The sequence below is a fragment of the Dromaius novaehollandiae genome, chromosome 7 (genome assembly GCF_036370855.1).
Source record: "Dromaius novaehollandiae isolate bDroNov1 chromosome 7, bDroNov1.hap1, whole genome shotgun sequence".
In the NCBI taxonomy this organism is placed as follows: Eukaryota; Metazoa; Chordata; class Aves; order Casuariiformes; family Dromaiidae; genus Dromaius; species Dromaius novaehollandiae.
The window spans coordinates 40,245,677-40,272,456 of NC_088104.1; the positions used below are offsets into that span (position 1 = coordinate 40,245,677).

At 41.4% G+C, this 26,780-nt stretch overlaps 1 protein-coding gene across 6 annotated transcripts in view; it reads right to left on the reverse strand.

Annotated features, from left to right (window-relative positions):
* The window catches only part of KANSL1L (KAT8 regulatory NSL complex subunit 1 like), a 64,403-nt gene that overhangs the window by 5,329 nt on the left and 32,294 nt on the right, over nucleotides 1-26,780 (reverse strand). For all 6 annotated transcript variants that reach the window (XR_010390052.1, XR_010390054.1, XM_064515329.1 and 3 more), the window contains exons 6-12: nucleotides 25,198-25,399; nucleotides 13,218-13,377; nucleotides 10,175-10,285; nucleotides 8,883-9,020; nucleotides 6,343-6,467; nucleotides 5,214-5,338; nucleotides 4,180-4,234 (exon numbers count right to left, since the gene is read on the reverse strand). Coding sequence is in view for 4 of the 6 variants with exons in the window: in XM_064515329.1 (XP_064371399.1) it covers nucleotides 4,180-4,234; nucleotides 5,214-5,338; nucleotides 6,343-6,467; nucleotides 8,883-9,020; nucleotides 10,175-10,285; nucleotides 13,218-13,377; nucleotides 25,198-25,399 (916 nt within the window). In the remaining 2 variants the exon portion in view is untranslated. The remainder of the gene's footprint in view (nucleotides 1-4,179; nucleotides 4,235-5,213; nucleotides 5,339-6,342; nucleotides 6,468-8,882; nucleotides 9,021-10,174; nucleotides 10,286-13,217; nucleotides 13,378-25,197; nucleotides 25,400-26,780) is intronic.

Here is a 26,780-nt window from a genome sequence, read left to right on the forward strand (position 1 = left end):
GAACACATTTCCAACCCAGGCTGCTGGCTGTGAACTACAGCCCCCATAACACAATTTAACTGAGTCAATTGAAAGGACCCAAATAAATAACTTCAGTGATACCTGACTTAGCCACAGAACCCGTCTGCCAAAGCTAGAGCTGGCTGGGTCCTCCCTAACCCAGCACCCAACAGGAACCTTCAGACAAACAGGCCTGCTTTGTTTGCCTATCTCATGATTTCTTTTTGAAGACTCCTCATTGTTTTTATTTATTTATGTTAAACACAAGCCACTTTGTCAGCTGCTTGGCTCCTTTCATGCAAGTCAACTTAATGGGTTTCCTCCTCTCTTTGGAATTCACCAGCTCTTTAGCTTGGATGGCATCTGTACATTGCTGTATCGCAGTTCAGATTCTGCCTTTCCAAGGTCAATGATGTATAGTGTGAAAGTGAGAGTTTTATGGACTACAAAAGTGCTATTCCCACTGGGAAAATTCAGGATTTTTCTGTGTGCTCAGATTTCCTTTGAAGTGGAAACAAAAGATAATTTTGAAAGACAAACTTAGACTTTGAAAATACTTTTCTTAGCAAATTGCCAAAACTTTTTCATGCTGGGAAGAAACTTCATTTTTAACAAACTTCCTTTTAAAAAAAGAAAAAAAAAATCCAAGTCCACATGCCTCTCCAAGCAAAGAGTTTTGAAGAAAAAAAAAAATACTGAAAATAAAGCTAACTGCTCCTTCTCCACAGCTCATATCAGAGATTTAAATACTTTGTTTCTCCACCAAATTTAGGTTAATTTACAGTTACTATAAATGGAAAAATGTGAAAATTTTTCACTAAGCTTAGTATGGAAAAGGACAAAGAACTGCCATTACTAGATGGAAGAACTTGGCAGTGATGTTGAGAGGAAACAGTATTGGAAAGGTCTGTTCATGAGGCATGTCTAATGATCTCACGCAAAGAAAAAGTCTTAAAGCAAACTAAGGTTTGTATCCCCCCCAGAGCATCTAGTCAAGCTACACTGTATATTCATGTCATATCAGACCAGGAATATTTCTGAAAAGTTCTCCAAACAACATACGCAAAGCTAATGCAGCCAAACTACACGTTCCAGCAAGGACACAAGAAGCAAAATGTTTCAAATCTTCAGCTTCATGGGAAACGGTCATAAAACACCATGAAAACACTTAGGCAAAAGTAATTACACCAAAAATTATGCCAAAGTACTTGCCATCACTGAAACAAACAACTACAGACTAAACTTGAAGGTTACTTTACAAACATGCCTTGCCAGAAACTTTAACCTGGGCAAAAGGAATTCAAAACAAAGTAAGACAGGAAAACCCATGCCACACCCTTCCGTGAATTAAAGCAACAATAGATTGCAAGTCTGTACATACAGACCAGGAAACTCAAACACTATTTCCAAAAAATTAAGTATGTTTAGTGTGAGCAATAGAACAGACACAGCTGGTAGACTAACTTTTGTATTGCCCAACTTTTTAATTTCATCCTTGTAAGGCAAAATTTCCAGAAACAGGTATTAGGCATCCAAAAAAGGTAAGCTTTTTGTACTTGACTAATGACACTACAAATAGGCCTCATTTTCAGAAAGTGCCAAGCTCCCATCCTTTGAAGTGTGGCTCCTACAGAACATGACAAATTTGGGACCCCACATTTTTTTTCCTTAACTTGCGGAATCGTTGAGTGCAAGTTTATTGCACTGATACAGGCTGTTGCACCGGAAGCCTTTTAATGAAATGGAAAAATCCCTAACTGCTGGTTGATGCAAGGACAACTCCAGAAATTTTAGATTTTGCCACTCAGAAGCTAGGCAGAAACAAAACTACTACACAATACCACCGAAGGCAGCTAGGCAGTGGAAGGCTAAGAGAAAGCTTACTTTATATAAAAGCAGAAAGTACATTTTGCGCTCTGCATCTCTCTCTCTGGTCCTTCACAGATAGTTTACTGAAGCTTGCCTTGATTTCAGGACAAGGAACAATTTCAAGAGAGTGAGACAGAGCATGAGTATAGAAAAGGTAATACTTTTCTTTCATCCTCACCCCTGTCCCCCCCCAACCCCGAGCTTACTCCGTAACAAATCTAACTCAGCCTAAAACCTAAAAGAAGTGGAAGAACTATGATCAGACAATGCCAACCAACCTTTTTCTGTACTCAGAAAGCATCCAAACCACTTAATATGATCCCAGAAGAAAGGATGAAAAATGGCAACAGATCATTTAGATAAACAAGATCTTTTGCATTTTTCTCTGATCTGACATCTCTCCTTTCTCATTCTACCCAGCAACTGACAGACAATATGGACGCAGTGGACCACAGCGGGAGGCCAAGCTGCCTTATTGTACTACTTTTTAAGTATTTCCTGGCCAAACAAATGATTCACACAGGCTCAATTAGTAATGCCAAATAAAAATGTACTGGGAGAGCTACTAAGCAAGCAATGAGTCTGCAGAATTTACAGAGAGACACCTCAAAGTCCATTCAGCTAAAAGTACATAAGACAAGTTGTCTACATGGCATCCAAAAGCAAGAAAACCCTCAAGTCCTCCCTGCAAGTCCCCTGAAACCCTGGAAAGAGAGAGGCAAATCACTGTTGATACTCTTCTTTTCTCCCCACAGATACTAGGACAAAGAGAAAGGAACAGCAGGTTCTCAAGGGACAGTGCTCCTTTGCTGCCTTATTAGTTATTCTGCAATAGTTTAATTAAACATCCTTGCAGGGGCACTCTCCTGTGTATGTAACTTGACCTTCCCGCTCCAAAAGAAGATAGGGGAAGTTTTCTGCTAACAGAGACAGTACCAAACCGAAAGGCAGTGGTGCAGGTGACAAAATCCAACCACCACCACAGAATTTCATGCCTGTGAGAAAAGGCAGGGACAGTGTAAGGTGTTCTCTTCTTTCAGGCCCAGAGTACAGTGCCAAATACAAAGGGTAAGCAGCAAAGACCATGATGTTCTCTGAAAGAAAAGGTTCACTTCTACCTTTACTGAGGAAGCTGCCGTTCACGGAGAGTGTATTTTCTACCCCAGGGAGTGGCAGGCATAATAATTTCATTTTTTTGTTTTTGACATAATATTCTGTACTTTTAAATAAATGCAGTTTTTGTTCTACCACTAAAGGCACCTAACCCTGGTTGCAGAGATTCTCTGAAAGTGGAGCTCAGGCAGGATATGCGAGATCAAGGTATGAATGCAAGTCCTAGGGCTACAGCAGCTGGTAGTGGCCTATGCAGTGACTGGAGGGAGACTAGAGATATCCAAAGGACAGCAAAACTGGTAGGTTTCTTTTTTGACACTGGGAAAAGACCAGATTAAAAAAAATGATGAGAAGGACACAAAACCAGACTAGAGAACAGACCCACTGGTGAGTTCACAATTGGCTTAGGAAGTGCCTCAGACCCCTGATTAGGCAAGACAGGAAACCCCCCCCCCTCAACTGGAAAGTCCAGGGACATTCCCTGAAGGAAAGAAAAAAGAAGGGGGGGAAAAAAAAAAAGTGTATTCTTATGTCTGGAGGAAGCAACAGTAGAACACAATGTGCAAACTTAGCTCAACAGGCAAGTGGGAAATGCTGAAGGTTACACTGTTCCTGACAAAGCAGAAAGAAGGAAAGTTTGCTCCCATCAACAGGAAATTGAACATTGAGAAGAAACTGAGAAAACCTGCTGGTCCCACAGGCAAAGCGCCAGATTACCTCCTGAAGAGCAACAGGCCATGGGAACCAGCTGTGAAAGATGTGAGAGAAGAACAGCCATTACAGCACAGGTACCACCAAAGAGAGCATCATACTGGGAGACCCAGCATCAGAGTCCCCTGGAGCTGGGGGTGCTGAGGCCTGACCAAAGGGACCCCAGGGGATCTCTGACTGCGCCTCCGCGCTGACAGCAAGGGATGGATGAGCCAAACGAATGAGTGACCAGGCCATCTCCTGTAGGCCAACTTGGAGTTACAGTTCCTCTACTCCTTTGATTCTTAATGGATAGAGTCACACTGATGTCACCTATCAGTGGAGTTGGGTTGATCTGTGAAAATACATCTTCTCCCAATCTGATATTTAATACTTTATTTTTGAAATCTGAAAAACTTACCTGTATTTTCATGAAGTCACTGACTTCTGAAAATATATACCGGTTATCACCACTTTAAATTATTAGCTAATTAAAATGTGGCCTACCTCTTCTTCATCTGTTTGAGATCCTTCCAAAGGTTGAAATTCAACAATTCTCCAGCTAGAAATGAGACAAGGCAAGTGAAATTAAGTTTACCTAAATGCTGTTTCATTATTTCAACAGTAAAGACAACTCTTCTGTTTCAACACTACACCATCACTCACTCTTTCCTCAACAGTGCTTGTGCTTCTGGAATTCTTTCAAATAAAATAATTTCAATCTAAGGTGCTGAAAAAACACCCTAATTTTAAGCTTTACCTTTTCCAACCCAGTATCTAAGCTTTCCTTTTCCCAACATGCTAAGCTCTTTGATAGTTTTTAAATAATATTCTTAGCTTTTAAAGACAGTATAAAAATTGACATGCAAATTAGAGATTTAAAATATGAAACAGCTGCATTTTGCTATTTCAGGTGATTTGCTGATATGCCACCGATTTACAACACAGGAGATCAATTCCTCTGTCTTAGAAATCTAAATATGCTCTGCGTTTTTCTGTTTTGTTTTCTTTTTTGAAAATGAGATGTCTCTAGAATCACAGATTACAAATAATGGGTTTACACCACATGGAAAACGTTAAGCTTATTCTACAATATTAGAATGGATAAATCTTAAAAACATATGCAAAAAAAAATTTTCTATTCAGTTCACTGAAGAAAATTAACTACCTTCTTCTGAACCATAAAACACCAAAAAGACAGCAATCTCAAAATAACCATTCAGAGAGAGAGTCAGCCTAATAGCACATGTAAGCCCACAAATATCACTAGAATTAAGATGATATAAACACACTTCTATTTTTAGTCAGCTGTGCATCTGCTGCTGCTCTGTGCATATCAGACTATTTCCCTTGTGCTGTCAGCTGTCCTTTCTTCCCACTACTCCAGTCTTCCATATACTCCTATACACAAATTGAAGTGCAGGGGGGGAAAAAAATCTTAGTATTATGAAATTATCTACTTACATGTTAATGCTATTCTTAATTAACATTCTCCTGTTCATTTTGCTATCTTTTTGTAAATAAGGAGATCATGAACAAACCTTGGGGTAAGGATTTCTTTATATTGTAGCTTCTCCAACTTCGATGGTGCCACCAGTGACATTGGAATAACAATGTTGTCTATATCGTAGGAGCTCTCACTTCTCAACCTCCTCCTTGAGTTATGCTTTAAAATATTAATACAAAGACATTCATCAGCTCAAATCATAGGAACCACATGTTAGCTGAAAAACTGCACAAGGAGAAATTCTGCAAATTGAACAGATTTACTAGAAGCTCGATGACTTTTTTAAAGGTGGAACTTCTGAAAGATGAAATAATTTATAAAGATTTGTTGATTCACTCAAAGCTAGCATAACTGTTACTGAAATCAGTGGGAGCTTCCCCTCCCCTGATTTCCGTTACGGTTACTTCCGAAAACTTTTGAAAACTTTTAATTTAATGCTATCTTCTTCATAATGTTCTGTCTACAAGGAAGACCTTCTAGGATCCATCTACTAACCCGTAACCCAAGTGGTTCTTCAGTGTGATACAGTTAAGAATTCCAATTCCATTGGTCTGCTCATGGAAGGGAAAATAAGAAAAAGTGTGCATTATCGAAACTGCCTGGAGGATGCAGATTTAAACTCAGCTACCCTGTAGTTATTCCAGGACTGAAACATGAGGATTTACAGAGCACCAGTGTACCATTAGGCTTTGTAGAACTATAGGCCTGCCTGAAATCTGAGTATTAAGATGATTAAATCCTTATGAACTGCAAGAAACCAAAGTGTTTCTGCATGGACTTCACTGAACCAGAGCTCCACTGTTCCTCAGCAATCTCATATGCCAGAGCTTTAACCAGCAGTTCTGTGCAAGAGGTTTTAAAAAGCAAAGATGAGACTTAAAGACTATGAAATTTGAAGGAAAAAAAATATATTAGAGGCTTAATGCCAATAAACTGAACTTAAAATTCAGGTTTATGATCCGCAAAATTCATTTACAAGCAATATCTGTTTTGGGAATGCCACGTATCCAATCTGGAGTAAATTACTTTATCTAATCCACTTAATTCACTTTAAAAATGTACTTTATTTTAACACAAATTTAAAGCCATGTATTTCTGGATTATTAGTTTGCGCAACTCCCTGTTAATGTTTCAGTTAAGGCACAGATATGTTTTTGGTTTACCTGTGAAGAAGTGCTGTGAGTGGGCCTAGACATCGCATTGATGCTGGTCACTGCAGCAAAATTGCTGTGGGATTCTGGTTCTGCATGTTGGAAGGAAAATGTCTCAAACCTAGGGTTACGTTCACCTGTCACAAAAAACAACAACAACAACAAAATGCGTACTGACTGTTTGTTGTCCATCACACTAAAGACATTTTTCCACACAGTAATAGAAAAATCATTTCTGGAAGCCCACAGCTGGCCACTTAGATTTAATGAATACTGAAAAAAGCTGTCTAAATAAACACTTCTTACTCATCCTGTCACTGTTCTACAAAGCTTGTCCCTCTCCTTCTAAGAAGGATTTCTTCTCTTGGAACCAACATCACATGATCAGACCCTGCGTCTTTTACCGAAGCTGTCACGGACTACACACACAGCAAATGCAGTCAGGCTTACAGGAATGCTCCCCGGTGCGTGCTTCCCTAACTGGGCTCCATCTCCCCAAAATACCGGTTAACTGAGCTCTGACAGTTTCCTCCTTGGAAAAATGACATGATAAAATTGGCAGCAAGGGTAACAACAACAACAACAACTAACAAAGTTAGTTTCTAGATCTCCATGTGGGATTTCTTCTAGTACCAGTTCACTGCTCCACATAAATTGTAATTCTTGCCTGTTCTTATTCAGTCCCAGTGTAAGCCGCGTTTAGGGGGATGCAGAAGTTAACCACTAGTGTCTTGCATTCCTGCTATCCTTAATTTACAGTAAGAAACGACAACTCAAATTTAAGACAAACTAATTTAAGATACAAACTAATAAAAAGAATCAGCAGATTCCAACATGAAAAAAAAGAGGTAAGACAGATCCTAAATACTGTATTGCACCGTCTGGGTCAAGTACATGAACTCTCCTCTCTCAGGCAGCTCTGCAACTCCTTGGCACACAGCTTTTATTTTTGGCCTTGTTCATCAAGCTGACCTTCCCCATGGATAATTTCTCCTAGACAGAGCCCAAATTAGGAATAAATATGTAGTACTACACCCTTAGCACTAATAAGCTAGAACTTCTGCTGCTACTCACAAATACACCACATAGCAGTTCTCTGGCATTGGGAAATGCCCAAATATCTATGATCCTCATGATAAAAGATGACTTTCTTCTTCCATTAACTTAAAGAGCTAAATTCCACTGGCAGAAGACTAACATACAACTTCAAAAGGTTTATACCAAAAGGCTTTATCTCTTCCTAGCGCTCCCAAGGAATTCAGACTGTTTCTCTCACTGTGCGCAACAGCACACTTGGAGCCCGGGAAGCAACGCGGCCACGAGCAGCCGGGCGCCAGCACCCCGCTTTGGAGGCTGGTTAGAGGGCAGGAGGGTGGGCGAGAGGGGACAGGGCAGAGCAGCCCCAAGGAGGAGACGGGCACAGAGCGCAAGCGAAGGCTGCACAGCAAAGGGAAGGAAAGGACTGCAGCACACGGGGAATTATGCATCTCATCAAAACCAGAGACAGTTTTCAGTCTGTCCAAAAACATCTTTTAGTTTCTCCTGTATTTATTTATTTATTTATTTATTTAAGTACATCATAATTTTTGGCTAAATCATCTCTGCAGTAATTCCCATATCCCTACCTCTGCTGCAAGATTACACCACCAGCTTTACCTGTAAGCACTTTTTTCTATAATATTAACTGATTATTTTAATTCTTTCTTAGTGAAATTTTTAAACCAGTATACTCTGTCCTCTTTCTTACTCTGTGATTTGTTTTGCTCAAATTCCTCATGAGGAATTTTGCCAAAAGCATTCCAAAAGTTCACACACGAGTTTTATCTGTAACGGAATCTGTTAGGCTTTTTGATTCCAATAGCATGGAGAGGTAAGATGCTGCTTCTCTTTACAATGGGACACCAAATTTTCTGTCCCTAAACAATCACATTACTCTATGTGGCTCTACAGAACTCTCATGGCAGTTTCTATTAATTTACCTAGTGCTGAAGTACAGATTCAATGGCTTGAACTATAAAGACAGCATGGGTGAAAACCCTAATTATAAACACTGGCTACCCACAAGTCCTCTTAACAGTCTGGAAGGAAACCAGAACCACAAATGACAGTACACAACAAATGAAACACAGCTGACCAAAGATTCCAGAAATAGTAAATGTTTGGTTGAGTGCATGATTTGACAGATTTGCAATTCAGTCTGTTTCACTGACTACTTAAAAAAAATTAAATAAATAAAAATAATGGCAACTGGCATTAGAAAAAACACAGCCAGACTGCTAGGCAGTTTCCTTAAAAAGTATTCTAGAAATAACAGAAGCTTGTCTACTTTTGTAATATACACTGAAGTAGAAAGAGAAGGATTACTATGCTTTGAAATAGTGCATTATTTTCATGGTGCTGCAAGTCCATTTCTTCACTGCTGTACAGCTTCACAGCAGTATCCTTTTTGAAGATAACTTAAAATTCATTCTTAAAAGCCCAGTGATAACAAACTCATTTACAGAGTAAGTATTTTAAGTAGTAGTACTATCTTAATACCATTTTTGTCTTACCTACTGCTGTCTCACTTAGGTGCCTTTTCTTTCTTCCCTCTGAGAGCTGGTCAGATGTTCCTGACACTGACTGACACTTGGAATTATATAAAGAGCCACTGCTCCATTGTTTGAGAGAAACGTTATGTTGATTATAGTCTACAACAGAAAAAGCATGTATCAAGTTGAATACTTATTTTCCACTAGTACAATTTACAGACAGTCTAAATTGCAGAACTATTTATAATGGAAAAAACAAAAAGACTTCTAACAGAAATGCAAGCAGTAAACAATACGGCAACCAGGCATCTGTGCACGCAAAGAGCCCCCGGCCGAATGCTCCCGGCTCGGCCTGCTGCCCCTCCTGCGGCTTTGGTGGACTTGGGTCAGCGTAACACAGGGGAACCTGCCACTGCTCCCTCCACAACCAAACTGCCCATAGCAAAGGTACCCTTGGAAATAACCTACTATGCTTGGAAGAAGAAAAAGGAAGAGGGGGTAAGAATGTCCTAAAGACTGTAACCTTTTGTGATGCCACAGTTCACTTGTAAAAACATGGATTTCCACTGCTGTTATTCATTTGCCATGCTACCTATAAAGATATATTTTTCAACTTTTTATCTTAAAAAAAACGTGAAGAAACAACCCCAGTGTAATCAGAAGATGAACCAAGTGGCCGGTCAGACCTATGAAGGTCTTCATGCAGTAAGACCCCTTCCATTTATTTTTTCCTAAGACAGATGCTCACCTCACTTGCCATGACCGGAAAGGACCCAGTTCCCCAATCCCACCAACCTCGTCCATGTGCCCGAAGCGCTTTGCTCCACCAGGGCCCTGGTGGGATTCTGCCGTTGCTAGTGGGCTGGCATTTCCTCCCGCCATGCTGCACAGGCACCTGAGATGGCCTGTTCTTTCATTTTTATACCTCTAGTCTATTTACTAATAAAAGCAACTGAAGTGGTACAATCCCATACTGTGAACCCAAGTATACAAAATTTGAGGACAAACTCAGACTTGTATAGTTCGCTTTTGCTCAGGAATAACCTCTCACCTCTGACTGATGACTACACAATGGATATAGTGTTCAATTTCCTTATCTTTTATTTGCCCAGAGCCTAAACACGTGTGTTTTACTCTGATGCCGTGTGTTCTGGGAAGTGTTCTTTTCCGCCCTTCCCAATCCCCTAGCCAGTTACCTTCTCCGAAAGCCTGCTTTGTGACAGTTTATAAATCCAAACTTCTTCAGGGCAGAAAATGCTGGCAAACTAACCAAAAACAGTCTTGCAAACATACAAATATCTTGCCTTACTTACCATTGTCTGGAGACATTTTAAATTCCACCCCCAGAGATGGCGCATCAACAGGTTCTCCTTTAACATCATCCTTTCTTAACAACGTTTCAAAATACACATGAAGAGGAATATCTAAAAACAAACACACACAAAACCCAAAGGAAAAGGCATCTATATGAGAAAGATGGCTACCTACGAACCAGTGAATTATTCATCATTGCTAAACGCCTAGGAATCGATTTACGCAAGGTTATGTAATATTCCCTACGAGCAATATAGCTGCCTCGAGTCCTTCAGCTCCTGAGGGACAGCAGTGCAGAGTAACTCCCGAGAGGACTGATCGACCGTACAGCAGCAGCAACTTCACACAGTCAAACTGGAGTCGATACAGGAGAGAACGGCCTGAAGACGGAGAGTGCCGCAAGCAAAACCCAATCATGGCATCTCAAAAAAGCCAAACCAGACATTTTGGAGATGTGATTTTTGCATATGTAAAAAATGTGAGGCAAGGTAATTCTCAGCAAGATAATTATTGCATATTTGTTACCCTCCACTGTAGACAAAGCATCCGTAGTATTTTCTATCAGGTATTTAAGACAGACAAGTACTATGCAGGATAATCTCCATTAACTGCCTGGAGGTAAAAACTCCTCATTTCTATTAGTGTGAGAGACATTAAGGGGAAATATGTCATCATAAGAAGCAGGCTTGACAGCTACTAAATTCAGAATGAGAAAGGGACTAACGGCAGGGCCAAAGGGGAGGCATGAAACCACTGTTATTTACATACAACCTTAGCCTCATGTGCCTTGAGGACTTGCCAGAAGAGGAACCTTCGACATACTTTGCTAACTAGAAAGAACAAATTATTTCAATTTGATACTGATCTAACCAGATACTCTGCAACAGGACTAAAGGTGACCTGCAAAAGGTTTTTTCTCCCCCAAGGTTTTTGGCTCTTTTCCTATTCTACATCTGAATGAAACATAAAGAAGGCTTGAAAGGTTTGTCAGTCACAGCTTTTAAGAAATAAACAAGAACATTTATCAGTGGGGAATCACCTGGATGTTTCAGAGATTATCTATTATGTGCTCCTACAGCTTAATTAAAAGGGCAGGAGCATTTGTTCCAGTTAAACCACAGGCTATGTGCAGAAATACCAGAAACGCCTCCCAAACTTCTTAGATACTAACTACAATTTTCCTGCTATTCAGGTGCAAGTTTAAAGAAGCACTTTTATGCTCAAGGTATGCTGCAACCACTCACATACTTTCTGGTAAAAACCCTTAGTGAAGTGGAAATTCCAAAGGGAAGACTTTGAAATGTAATGACAGTTACACTTCCAGAAGTAAGAACACTAGTGAGTCAGTCCAACTGCATTGTATTACTAAGTTACCTGCAAATTGTGATTCCTTCTTTAAAAGTAAGGAATAGGTACAATAGAGAACAACATCTGCATCTTGAATCTGAACCCCGTCTGCTCCTCAGCTAGGTGGCAACACAGCAGATAGTCTTCTCTTTAACCTGCATGTGTGAGCCGCAGTGAACCTGCCAGAGTGGAGACCACCTATGGATTCCCTGTCCACACTTGGGTCTTCTCTGCTGGCTGCTGAAGAGTTCTCCAAACTGAGGACTTGCTTCAGTCCCTGATTTCCTTATACCAGGATGGAGTGCATATACTGTCATTCTGGGAAGACAGTGGGTTCGATTAAAGACTTGAACAGTCCCTCGGAAGTCCCAGCCTCACATTCAGGATTACTTTGTGGCAAAGAATCCTCTGCAAAATAGCAGGGTTCCTGTACTGGTCAATAACTACCTGGAAGTAGGTTCTTCCTAAGGCAAAAATCAAGTCACATGAATCCCTTCTGCTGAGAGCAGCATTTAATATGCTATTTTGAAGTCTCAAGTGCTGTCAAGTCAGCTGCACTACTTTCAAGGCTAAGAAGAGTCAGAAACAACCTCTGCATTACTGTTCAAAAACATTTAAAGAATCAGTTTACAGAAAAGTTGAGCTTCAAAGATCACCAGAAAAGCTGACCATCACAAAAACAATTAGAAAAACTTAACTAAAGCTTTTTGGCCCTACAGCAAAGGGCCTGAACTGAAAGCTGCTCATGAAAACAGCAGAACCAAGATACACCATTCAGTGGGCAAAAGCACTATCAAAGGGACTGCTACCAACTCAGAGGGTTGTGATCAGCAGCACAAAGTCCAGCTGGAGGCCAGTCACTAGTGGTGTCCTCCAGGACTCAACGCTGGGGTCCACGCTGTCTAACATCTTCATTAATAACCTGGACAACCAGACCAAATGCACTCTCAGCAAGGCTGCTGATGACACAAAATTAGGAGCAGTGGCTGACACACCAGAGGGCTGTGCTGCCATTTAGAGGGACCTCGACAGGCTGGAGGGAGAGGCAGAGAGAAACCTCATGAAGTTCAAAGGGAAGTGCAAAGTCCTGCACATAGGGAGGAATAACCCCATGCACCAGTGCAGGCTGGGGGCTGAGCTGCTGAAAAGCAGCTTTGCAGATCATCTCCAGATCTGCTAACTCCAGTTATTTTCTGTGATTCTGTGACTCGATTAGAAATAAAGTAACCTGAAATGTGAAACTGCTTTCAAATATTTGGCATGCTAGCGAAACTCTGAAACTTGTTTTTACAACTGTATTTTTCGTAATTCTTTCTTCCTCAAACTTTAAACTCTGCCCATTACTGCACAGAAGACCTATGCAGGACAGTGGAAACTGACTGCTTGCATATGATACCAAAACAAAACACTGTGAAACATGCAAAACCACCTTAACCAGAAAGTTTTCCCTGGCCAGTCTCTCTTGGTGGTAAACACCCTGCCGGAATGTGAAATCTAGATATGTTTTTCAAAAGTCAGGATGAAGGTAAGATGTTTATTTAGTCTAAACTCAAGTATTCCATCAGCATGAAGTCTTCTGTAAGAGAAGTTCGTTCTAAAAATCACTCAAAAGAAAAGTTAGTCCATGAACTCTACAACTCTCACAAACACAGCAACCCTCCCCTCCGTTAGAGGCATGGAGTTGGAGTTACTTACCTGAAGGGAATGATAAGACCGGATGGAAAGAAGAGTCCAGCTCTTGCACGTAATCTAGTATTTTAGATGCCGTACTGTCACTGTCACTCAAAGGTGAGGCTGCAGCCGTATACGGTAACTGAGTTTTACACGTCAAGGAGGCATCTCTAGATGGCAAAGTCTGCAGGGATACACAGAGACAAAGGTTAACTTCTCCTTTACTCACTTTCTCAAACTGGACCAGAAAAAACAGCACCTCAGTGAGTGACACTCTTTGCTACGTGAATGGGAAAAGTATTCCTACAAGCCTGAGCTGGCCTAAATATGAGTAAGTATACTTATCACAGACTATGGTGCACCCGACAAAGAATAATAAAAATAAAGAGATACCTTTTATTCAGGGCCAGGAAACAGTTCCCAACGTTTCCAGGGCAGAATGTAACTGTTACCAATCATTATTTGGTTTTATCCCAAGACTGACAAACACGCCTTAAAATTCCCAGTCCAGTGCAACAGGCGTGATGCAGATGCACAAAACTAACACAAGACTACATACAGGGGTCTTCTCTGCTCATCCCCTTTGATGCCCTGAATTCCTTAGTATCTCTATCTCTAGACAGTTTGAGCTTATAAATTTTAATGCAAGACACAACATTAAACATTTTGAACACACTGTGTATTTACAGAAAGCAGGAGGGCAAAGTCCCTACCTTGTTATAATTTAAATGTCAGATAAGCAACACAAACAAAAAAAGATACAGAGCAATAAATATAGGAGAGGGATGCAGCAAGGATTGATTAATATGTAGTAAGAGGAATTATAAGAAAAGGAGAGTTGCAGAGAAAGACTAATCTAGCTGCTTGTTTGCAAGGCACCTTAAAGTATGGAAAGCATGCTTTATGCTTATGATGGACTGCACAGTAGTGGTAGGGGCAAGGTACCAAGAAAATAAGGCAGCAGGCAGGGTGAAAATGGACAGAAACAAGAAGCAGAATGTGGGCAGTATCACGCTGAGCTCTGACAGAAAGAACGAACGAACTGAATGGGAAAGGATACAGGGTAGTAGTCAAGAGAAGCCAAAGTAACAGAGTGAGCTACAAAAATACTGCAGGGAAATAGCGCTGCTGATTTTACTTTTGGCCTTACTGGACACTAATGGCAGTAGCCCAAAAGGTACCGATGTTCTTAAGGGCTTCCATTGCCATGTGCAAAAAAAAATGCCTTTTGCTACTTTGCCAAAGGCTGCAAAGCTCAAAGGCGGGAGGGGAGGGAGCGGGGGCACTGGGGGGCCCAGCCCTGTGCGGACTGCCACGTTTATCATCTCCTGCAACAAGATTTCTGCTTAAGAAACAGTATGAATGAATACAACAGCACAATTCTTGACTTTCTTACAATTTTTATGGAGTGAAAGGAAAACATCTAGCAGCTGCAACAGAGGCAAGATGATCAAATGAACTCTGGTTGTATTTTTAGTAATTCTACCTTCTGAATCCAAGAAATCTCTTTAGTTGTTTCTTCCTGCCTGAAATATTCCCAGCTGTACACAAGCAATGTCACTCATCTGATAGCGATGCTGTGATTATACCCACAACCTAACCACCCCCCCATCTGCGCACTGAAATCAGTGCTTCTGTCAGGTGGCATCAGCATTCATAACCCACACTGCAAGTCAGAAAATACCACATAAAAATGTTCTCTTTTCCCTCTCTTCCCTTCTTCTCAACCAAACAATTCCCTAAGCTGGTATTTTATTGCAGGCTCTATTAAAATTATGTCAATTGCATTTTATGAAGCCAGAGCGGAGTAGAGACCCTGTGCTGGTGGGAGTCTGTATTTCACAGTTTGTTCAAAGGAAAACATTAACAGCCCTAAATCCATCTTGATCCCCATATATAGGTTTACAAAGAAGTACTTCCAACTTAATTTGCAAAGAGTTCTTTTCTAATCCAGGACTCCTTCAAATCAATGCTTTGTTATTTCCTGTGACAGACATATGGGACTCTTCATCTGTTTAAGTTTAAACATCCATGAAGTGCTGGCAGAACTGGGACCTGCGTTTGGAAACACTGGAAGGACAAATCTGAAAGCAAATTTAATGCTTCCCATTCTATGGGCCATTAAACTAAAGCGTAAGTAGCTTTTAGGTAGTTGCTCCACCTTCAGTACAGTAAGGGTTTGCTTTTCAAAACTGCAGAAAAGCGTATTTCCCCTTGAGATTGCATTTGCTCTTCAGAAATGAGCCAGTTTCCCCACAGTCCACTACTTAAGCTGCTGCTGTATCCTCTGTGCTTGATGGGTTATGCTGTTCTTGTTTGTGTGTGCGGGCTTTTTTTTTTTTTTTTTTTTAAACACAGAAATGAATCCACATTACCATAAATAATAAATCTTGTTCTTTAAAAAAGAAAACCCAAATAGATTAGACTAACATATACTGACATCCAGTCTTTTAGTTCTGACTTGCTCTTTCTTCACTTTATTCCCACACACATTTAGAATATAGCTTGAAGCTAAGCCTGCTCCAAAACATGCATAATATGGTCAAATAACCTCCATAGTCTCAATCTATTCTGAAACAGTAACAAAACCCAATTGCCAACATTTATAAATACCAAATCCTTTTCCTCATGTTGTCTGTGGTGGGAGTTACGAAACACTATGCTTAAATTTGTACATTATTTCCTTGAATGCTCTGGCATCAACATCTAAATAATTACATCTTTCATTAAGTCAGTTCATCATTCAAGAGAAAATATGGACTTACATTGAAGCAAGAGCTATTTTATTTTAAATGCCTGCGAAGCTGCTAGAAATGAGCTAAACAATCTGGCAGAGTCTGTGCTCCTAGCTATTAGAGCCGCTTTAAATTTCTGATGGCGTAGTTTTCCACTGGAAAACGCTGAATTAGTGAAGTCATGATATTTGTCAGGAATATTGATTTAATCCACTCTTGATGAAAAAAAAAATTGCTGAAGCACTTCATTCTGGAATGAAAGCACGTTGCTCAGTCAAAGAAAGTGCTTCAACCTTACTGAAATAAAACTGGAGAATTTGCTTATTGGAAAACTCCACTCTGCCACCTTCCAATTCAGCACGCAGCAGAGTCTACGACCCAGCCGGACAAAACAACCTCACAAAAATAAACATTCAGCCACAGCAATGGCAAGTGCTTTCAAGAAACTAAGGCGTACAGTCCTTGGACTGTAGCCGGCTACAGCGGCAACCCTTCCGAAGGCAAAAACAGGTATTAGCAAACTCTTTTAAAGTTTTCCTCTGCTACGCTATACCTTGCACATATCTCCTGAAACTTTCTTCTTCCTCTTTGAAATCAGCTTAAGCAGATATGAGGAATAACATTACATTAAATTGACTCTATCATGGAAAAGCAAATACACTATTTAAGAGGAAATCACAAGCATGCAACCTTTACATTAAAGGAAAATAAGAGCTCTGTTTAAAGCTTCATAAGGAACAGTGGCACCAGCAGAACCCAACTTTCGATAGTATTATGAATTTTAATCTTCTTGCAATCTTTCTTTTTCAGCACTGTTTTACTGGGTCACAGAAAATAAAGTGAGCAACTTATGTTGATATTCAAAATGCATTCTTGCACTTGCCTGTGACAAACTGATGCCTTAGTCAAAGCCCGATTAGCTTATGCCTCTTTCGGGAGGACCAGAAAGCTAAACAGCATCAGCAACCATTCTTTGCACTGCGAAAAAAGTTTGCTTCTCTGAGGCAAACACTTGAGTGTAACAACTCAACAGAGAGCCACAGTTCAATTACACCAATATGTACGAATCCAGTAAGTTAATTAAGTCAGCTCAGATATACTCCACTGAATACCTGTCACGTCTGCTTCTGATTACTTTTATAAGCCTGAAAAAGGCAAGGAAAAAGCATCTATTCTCCCCCCACCAAACACACACACACAGAAGTTTACAGCAATATCAAAGGGCAGGTTTCCCCCCCGTTCCGTATAAGGGCAGGTGAGCAGAAAACTAGGTGCAGACTGAATCGTGGGATCAGAGAACCACGGCGTGGGTGGCTCTGCGGCAGAAGGGGATGCCTCCTCTTTGAACACCAGACACATTGCTCATTTTTTATCCTCTAAAAGCAGTGCGTACAGCTGCATCCACACAGCCCAAACAAGCTGAGCACCAAGTCACCAGCTTGCTGCTGTGCTTTAGCTTTAGAAATTACCTTAGCAGCCAACCCACCTCTTCCTGGCCTCCCTCTTCTGCACACAATCACCTGCTCTGAGCAGAGGTGCATCCCTCCGACAGAGCACACCGCTACCTGAAAGGTTTGTATTTCACAGGCTGAACATCAGGCGTTGCCTAAGCTAAGTACACAGCTTCAGTGTGCAGCGAAGGAGACATACACACACGGGTAGGGACAGGTTACACCGAAAGCCCCAAAGATCATCTCTTGTCAACACGTAGTGGGGGGAAGGTGATGAAGCATCCCTCCGTGGGAAGGAGCACAACAGATGATGCCAAAGATACAGACGACACCACGCAACCTCCCTACAGGTGCGGTTTCTACAGAGTCGGAGGCGCTGATCCTTCCCACGCCCTTGCTGCGATCTGCAGGTGGGGAAGGTGCGGTGATGCAAACGGCCCTGGGGCGCAAAGGAACCAGGCTGCCTCCAGCCCCTCCGCAGCTGCCGATACGGACAAAGCGGCAGATCCGGGATAAGGACAAAGCAGCAGATCCTGGGGCAGAGACTCATTCTTCCAGGAACAGAACTGAGAGAAACTGACTTCTGTAAAACATTAGTGACAACCTGCTCAGCATCCAGCTTGCCTCAAACTCAAATTCTGGGCCGGTGTCATAAAAGGATCAGTAACTTCGACCCTTCTCACAGGCCATCCACCTTGCCCAAGTATAAATGTAGTTTAGTTTCTTTACTCCTGTTTTAAGCCACTGAGAGATGGACTTTCACCTCCTCTGGGAGATGCACGCTGTATCAAACATCCCGAAACAAAGACCTTTTTGTTCAACTCACAAATTGACTGGAAATCAAAGTTACGTGTTTAATCTTTGACCAGTTAAACAAACCAAAAGGAGGAAGACTTTCCAACCCACAGGGATATGTTTTGTAAAAATGCCAGGTAGAAGCAAAGAGTAGATGTGATCAGTAAAACACTACAAAAATACCATAATAAGCTAATGCTACAGGACTGTGAAATGCATACCTCAGGCTCACCATTCTGCAAAAAAAACCCAAACTTACGTTTCAGGGACTGACTAGCTTGCCACAAACTTCTTCACAGGCTGCACTCAGTTCTGCTGGCAGTATCACAGTCTTGCGAGACCAGAGGTGTTCCCCTTCCTTCCTCCTCAGCAGACAACAGTCCCGTCACACATTCGCAATAGCTGGATGCCTGGGAATTCTTTTTTGCTTTTCAGAATAGGTGTTTTTACTAACAGAAGACTTTATTTTATTTATTTATTTTAGACTTCCAATGTTAAAACAGTAATTTTATCAACTATTACTGTCACTTATAACATGGTAAACCACACCCAAGGGATTCTCCTCCCCAGCCCGGGAGACTGACCTATCCACCAAGGTACCAGGCCGCTCTCCCTGCAGCAGGATGCATCCTCTTCTCGAAACCAGTCTGCAGGAGACTTGGCAACACAACAACATTCCTTATATTCATTGCTTTTTAGAAGCTGGCTATGCCAAGAAGCTATGCAGAAGCAGGTGGTGGAGCAAATATCTAGGGATAACAAGGAGGGGGATGAAAACCAACAGACTTCTTTCAGCGTGACTAAAGGGAAACGGCTGCTTCACTATGTTGAAAAACTAAATTTTTAGCTGGCTACTGAATAACATGTTTGCCAGTTACTACCCTAGGGAGTGTTTCTTTTGTTTTGGTTTGTTTTTTTCTTTTTAATTTACAGACTGAGTGAACCAGAGAAAGCAGTAACTGATAACAGTCGCAGAGAACTCACCTGTGTCTCCTCAGATACAAATGAGTTACAGTATGGACAATACTGCAGATGAAATGAGATTATGTTCTAGGAAGCAGTGTGTCTGTACACATACTTCTCTATGTGAAATAAAACTGAAGAAAACTGGAAAACTCAACTCATTGGAAATGAGAGGGAGGACACTCATCTGCAATTTTTGGTTCTAACTGTGGATCACTTGCAGGTAACAGACATTCAGCAAACATAAAGGCTCTGCTATGCTTTTATATAATACAAATTATATAAAACATACTTTTACCTAAAAAACAAAAGATCTGGTCTTTGCTCTCAGAGTCCCATATGTATTTATCACAAGGCATCTAAAAAAAAGTATCACCAGTTCTAAGTATGCATTAAGAAAGTAGTGGGACATACACACACACACACACACACACACACACACACACACACACACACACACACACACAAAATGAATCATAGAATTGGCATGGAAATTAGATTAAAGTAAGAAACCCCAAACCTAGAATTTAATTACAGTAGCTGGAAATTAAAAAAAACAAAACAAAACAAAACAACCCCACCACACACTGAATGAAAGCAGATTCTTATGCTCTCACGCAACTGCATCAATTGGAGTTCTATGAGAAAAAAGATATGCTGATACTCAACTGCAAGAGCAGGCAACATTATCCCAGTTGTGTGTTTGCGGTATCTAAAATGTGAGCTTTTGCACCTCTGTGCCGAGCTCTCAGGGTGCCGGCACATCTCCAAATCTGAATTCCGGCTTTCTGCACGGGCCCCAGGCCACACAGCCACATTTTCCTCCAGCAGGTGGAGATGCAGAATGCAATGAGAATTTTCAGATGAAAAAACCCACTGTGCTCCACAACCTTGCGAAGAGGAGGGTAGGACCAAATGTGAGAGTGTTCAGACCTCACTTCTCTGTTACTATTTACCGTTGTTTATAGCTGTATAACATTTTAATAAATTAAAGCACTACCTAGCCCCAATGACATCTCTCAGTGAAGCAAGACTGACCAAAAGAAGTGAAACTAGTATCTTCAGTTAGGATACTGTACAAGAAACTAACACAATGCATTGGCAAAACAAATGGTGTTGCTAAAAAAAATCTGCCACAAGCCCCACAAGATAAAATACTAGCAAAGAAATCATCAGGACATGTCAGCTAAGCAAAGACCCTTCTCAGCCCAAGTAGTAACAACTCTTGTACCTGTTGGCTGCTTTTAAGCAAACTCAACATAAGTTTTGAGATCTCAAAGGTAACTTGGTTCCTCCAAGTTTCTGCAAAAAAATAGCTGGAGGCAGAGATATTTAAGTTCTCACTGTAGAAAAAAGTATCTGCAGGAGCTCCTAGGCGTTAGACACTGGAGTATCCACAGTGGGTGGAAGAGTTGTAGTAAATGCAAGACATGTGGGAAAGACTGGAGCTCGTGCCTTTTTGGACGCTAAAGTCCTCAGACCAATCTGCTACTCACACTTGGTTTTAATGTTTTGATATTCTTTGCCCTCTTTCTTAGTGTTAAAACTAAATCATGTGCATTTTACAGGAGGAGACAATGGCCCAGAGGTTGTTTGACCACCTGTAGTGGTGCAGGCGAGGAGCAACTCCAGTGTTTCAAACGAAGCACTCCAGGGCTTCCACCCTGCGAACACGTGTTCCCCTACCAGCGCGTGCCTGCAGTGTACTCGCTTGTATTACCCTGCATGTGAGTTTTTAATATTCATTCAAATATCACGCTCCAGAAATGTGCAGCTACGTTCATGTCCTCTGTTCTGCAACACAGATTGTGATCCCAAGGCTTATTTTGTGTGTGGATTATTTTGAGAATGGCTTGTGCACTGACTCATGGTCAAGAAATGGCCTAAGCTCTTACCAAGCTATTTGGATAATGAAAGAAGAAAGATACAAAACAGATCCCACAGCCAAAAGATGACTCACAGCTCAGCTGTGGTACTTAGTCATTTTGAATTAGGGCATAAGAGGATCTGGCCCCTAAGGATGTTTCAGGTTGCTAAGGACCCTGACTGGCGACAGTTAAGGCAAACACCCTGCATCCTGTTTTATTTATCCCCACTGCAGGCTAGATATTGTGTTGATCTATCAGGTCTTCTAGAGTTTCAGGACAATTTCAGGGACTCATTTATTTTTGCAACTGCCTTTTGCGCAAGTTCTGTTTTCTTTTAGATGCTACTCTGCGTAAGCATTATTTCATTACAGGAGTATGTGAAGTCTTCAGAAGAGAAATACAGCAAAGCAGAGGACAATACAGAGCATCTCTCAAGAGGCACTGGGAGGCTACTAGGTCACCCAGTGCTCAAACTTTTGACAGTATTGTAAATGTATGCAGCATGGCAGTAGATAGGAAAAAAATGTGGCTCTCTTCCCAGTGACCTTATGAACTGACAGATGGGAGAGCAGCTCACAGTTCCATACTTTCCTTTTCCTAACATGGTAGGGGGGTGGGGGGAAATCAGCTTCCCAGAAGAGTCTGAAGGGATGTGAAGGACAAAATTCTGAATACCATTATATGAACAAAGGGTACGTACGCTCGTCCTTTCTCCCAGAGTAACAAATTCCTCCAAGTTAGCCTAGCGCCTCTTAATCTCCTTAAACACGGGAATTCTGCGTTTCAATGTAATTCTCTAGTCAGAATTCTTCAGTCATCATTTGCTCAAACTACTCTGCAGAGGGACATCGCCCACCGCATTGCCGGGCACTCTCTCGCCACAGGTTTGCGCCGGTCAGCCAGCACACGAGGGAGCGACCACGTGAGGACACCGGTGCAGGAGCCGAGGTGCCCAGAAGGTTCAGTCTTCTCCTCGGACCTCGGCAAGCTGGTCTCTCTTACCTCCCCATCTGCTTCCTTCAGAGTAATTTCCTTAAAGGTATGCAAGTCCTTGCACAGTATGGTACCGAGGGCTATATAAATATCTTAAACTAGAAGAAATATGGGAGGAGCACGTGCTAGAGACAGCACAGTAACATTACCTTACAATTTCAACTGCTTTCCATCCTGCTAAGAAGAAACTCCTTTTTCCATGTAAGCTAGAGGAAATGTGCTGGACTATCTATTGAGAATATAAATGCACCTTCATAGAAAAATAGCTATCAACCCCAGAGGCCATTCCCCATTTTGCAGTCCTGTCCTTCCAAATCTGCCTAATGTGGCAATTGGCCTGGGCTGATAGCCAGCGCTCTTCCCTTACAAGCCGAGCAATCTCATCCGCAGCTGGGTAACCAAGTGTAGCACGCGCAGGACTAAGGAAGCGACAAGGCCTGTTAGGCTACTGAAAGAATAAGATTTCTTGCAGGAAAAAAATACACTGATGATGGCTCTTAATTCAAGGACTTGATATGCATTTAAGTTAGATGGTCAAAACATACCGAAAGTGTCCAACTTAACTGTATCACTTCCCCCACAGGATTCCTGCTATTCCATTTTTAACGAACACTGCATAGGAGCCTTTGTTCACTGCTTCACCTTAATTTTGAAAACTTTAATCGAGTTTGGCACTTCCAAGAAGTCTGAAGATGACAGCTTGATTGCTGCCACCACCCCTTCTTTTCCGCAGGAATATGAGCAGAATCGGCAGCACGAGACACGGTTCTCCCCACACCCCTTGGTTAACTGCCCCGTGGGGAGGATGTTACAAAGCAGAGCATAACCACAGGTTTCTGTGCCGAGAGCTCCAGTTAGCATCAACCGCGATAATTATGGTGCATCTCAGTGCATACATTTCCACAGCCTATTGCTGGTGTTGTGGTTATCTGATCTTCGAACACCCCGAAGATGCTGAGATCCAGAGGCAATAAATACAACGTTAAACAAGAGGTGCAAATTAACGTCTCTCTCTTTTGATCCATAAGGTCCGTTATTAAAACTTAACGATTGTAAAATTGAGTTCTACGTATTTGGAAAGCAATGTAGACATTCCAAAACTATTAAATTCTGGATCACAGCACTGCAGGAGGAATATCTAGAAACTTTATCTATGCCCTAAAATTCCAGAATTTTAGACCAGAATTGCTTTACACGGAGGAAATCTACAGCTTCCATTTAACCTATGAAAACAGCTAGGCTCCTCTCTAAGAATGGGAGTGTCTTGCGGTTTTGGGGGAGGAGGAATAGGGGCAGTGGTGTCATTTTTAAATGGAAGGCAGCAAGAAGATATGTTCATTAAGCTCCAGGAGGCCTCTCTGACGCAGCACTCCCCACAAGGGTTTTTAACCACGCTGTCTTTGGACATCCCTGCACTTTCAGTACAGAGCCACGGGAGGTAGCTTAGCATGTAGTACCCAGCACTAGAAATGCCCAGAGCACCGGCCAGACACGCAGTTGCACCTGCTCCAGTATTTGAAGCCTTAACTGACAACTTCCAAATGCACTTCTTGGTTCTTGTCTAGGTGAACCCCTGAGCATGCAAAGCAGCTCAGTCGAAAATAAAGATGTAAATTCTGCTTTGTACTCCCATGGCTGGGCTGCACAAATTAAGGAAGATGAAAAGCCTAAGTGTCTAGGAGCTAGAGCTCCCAAACTCTCACCGCCCCCTGTCCCGGTCAACCCTCCAGGGAGGCTGCCAAACTACTTAGAAATCTTTAAACCCCACTGCCAGGAAGCTGGGAAGTCAAGCTAACAAGAAACGGACAGTTCTTCAATAAAAATTTCTTGCTTTCTGCTGGACTTTTGCTAAAACCAGGCCATTGTAGTTTTACAGAGGGTGCTGAACAAGCACACTCACAGAGAACCTCCTTTCGAGGGGGTTTCTCCCCAGATCTGTGGTGCACCTAGGAAATCCTGGACATGAGCAGAGGAGACGTGGAGATTTCTGTTAGTCTAGAATATATTTGTTACCTTAAAGCTGAACATCTAACTATTCTACATGTTAATTCTAAAGTAAAATTTAAAAATCTCCCTGTTCCTATGTAATGAAACCACTGGGAATCTACTACCACCCTAAAAAGAACCAGCTGCTCACAAATAGCGTTTCTTACACTTTCCCTGAAGGGCTGTCAGGAGTGCTGTTGTATTCCCCATATATCTTATATAAGACCATCTCCAACGTAATAGAAAAGTAGAAAAATGGCATCATGGGCACAGTTAAAAGACAGAACTAATTAAGGTAATTTAAATATATGCATTACCAAGTAGTAAGAGAGCAGAAAGTATCTCTGCAAAAGTGTCACTGACTTCCATTCCTATACATCCGCTGTAGCATTATAGTGGAAAATGCTAGTAGTCTATTCTGTTGTGATGCAAAAGCACCTATATTACACCACAGCTTCTAAGAGGCAAAGTAAGATGAATGATTTAGAATCATCTGGGACTAACACTGCTCTAAACAACGAGTTCACACTCTTTGCTCCCAAATTAGTTACTGTTGCTTTACACACAACAGTTAAATTCATTCTATGTTCTTAACAACAATATACTGTAAGTATCAGATGTGAACACATATGCCTTGTATTGCACATTGGGCAATGTTTTCTTCCACTTTAAATATTAATTCCTTTGTAATGCACAAAATTTTAAGAGTTTTAAAGCATTCATAAAAAGTCATGAAAGAGGCAATGTACCTAATCGGAAATGGCAAAAACGGAAATAAGATTAAGATATTGCAGTTTAATTTCCTAGAAAATAATGTGCCACCAGCTGTGTAAACTCTCTTGTAGTTAAAACAAATATTCTAAAAAAAGCCAGCAGCAGATTTACATTGTAGCATGTTTCCTCAGCAGTTAAGCCTCTAAAGAAAGCTCTCAAGTTGTCTCTCAGTAGGTAAAAAGACTTTAAAGACAGCCATGCAACAAACTGATTTGATGAGCAGGATTCTGAGCAATCTTTAATTTTTATGTTCAACTCGTTAACTCGGAGCTCCTGCTGACACAGCTGGTACTCCTGCCACATATACTACACGCTCCCTGAACGTAACAAATAACCAGCTCAGCGTGCGCCATTCTCCTGCCATACCAGACAGATGCTCGCAGACGCTAACAGCTGGACTATTCGGTTTTGTCTCCCGAAGAGTGAGGCGCGGGCTCACCTGCTGACTCCAGTAACAGGCCCCGGGCATTCTGTAGAGCTTCCTCTTCTGGAAACTATGAAGCGGCCTCGTTCGGGCAGATGTGCTCACATTAGCCACAGACAGCGATCTTAGTCTTGTCCTGTCTCTTCTTCTTTTCTTGATGTGTTGATGATCAAGCAGCCAGCTACTCGAAGAGGATACTTCTCTGTTGTCCGAAGCTCTGCAATGTCATAATTAACAGCGGGAGGAAATCCAAAAAGTTAAATATGCTCCACATGCACAGACCCAGGTTTTGAGCACTGATTAGTGCTAGCCATCTAATTCTAAGAGAATTTTATAAACACTAAAATATTTTAGCACACTGTTTCAGGAAATCATGCATGTGCTCTCTTTGTTCTTTGTTTTGTTCTTTATTTAATTCTGTGTTATGTCACAAAAGAAAGTTAATCATTCTTGCTCACTTTTCTCTTTATGGAAACAAATACCAAAATGAAGTTAAGACTGAGCATGTAACAGTTCTTGATTTTTCCCAGTTCAAGAATTGCATCTCTGATATTTTTAACACCTATCAGCTTTAAATTAATATTTCCTTACAAACTTGCATTCCATTCAAAACAACGATCCTGCTAACGTAAATGGATAGCTAGAGTCCTGCCATATTATTTTGAGATTTTCTAGGTTTCTTTTTTAAGAACTGAAACTTAAGTAAAGCTTTGCAAACCAGTGCCCACTCAGAATAGAGGCTGCAAGTGGGCGTGAAACATTTGTATCAAAAGTAGGAACTCTGCATATTTAGTTTAAACAATACAAGGCTATTAGACTTCATCTCTAGGGAAATGCCTACAACTGCCTTGCTCAGTAAAGACAACTGACACTTCCTTTAAGACTATCATAATGAAGCCATTGCAAAAAAAAAATCAAATTGTATTAGTCTGTCTAATCTACTATCTCATTATCATGGAACAGTATCCACTTTGTAGAGAAGCTCAAGGAGATGAGATGACAGCAGAAAACCTGGCTGGTAAAAAGCGTAACAGTTCTGTGCAAGAGCAGCATGCTGGACAGAGAGAGGGCTACGATCCCCACGTAAAGGGGAAAAGTATGGAAAAGATTCTTCCCAGCCTGTGTACTGACATATTGCAACCCCCAAAGTGGCAAGATCAAGTAGGAGAGGACCATTTCCCTCAACTTTCATTTTCAGTGATTTGCCACTCTTAAAATTGCTACTGTTGTTGGAAATTCATTCCTTACGATTTCATTCTTTTGTTTCTTATTTCCTTGCCTTCTCTTCTCAAATGGAGCTAAAGCCCACCCTAGGGAGGCTCTTGCGGAGGAGGGAGAGTTGAGTCTATCTGTCTGCCTTGAAGAGCTGGCAGCTGCTCGCACCCAGATGATTTGGAAGAACGCAAGTTCAGTTCCAAACACTAAGTGACGCCATCTTACCTAAACACATGCAAAGCTACATTTTATTATTCAGCCTCAGTCACACCTGGATTTCCCCAAGTCTGCCACCTTTAAATCCACTTCACGATTATAACATCATCCCCTAACCACCTTAGCCACATGCACACTTCTTGAAACTGCATCTTTAGTAATACAAA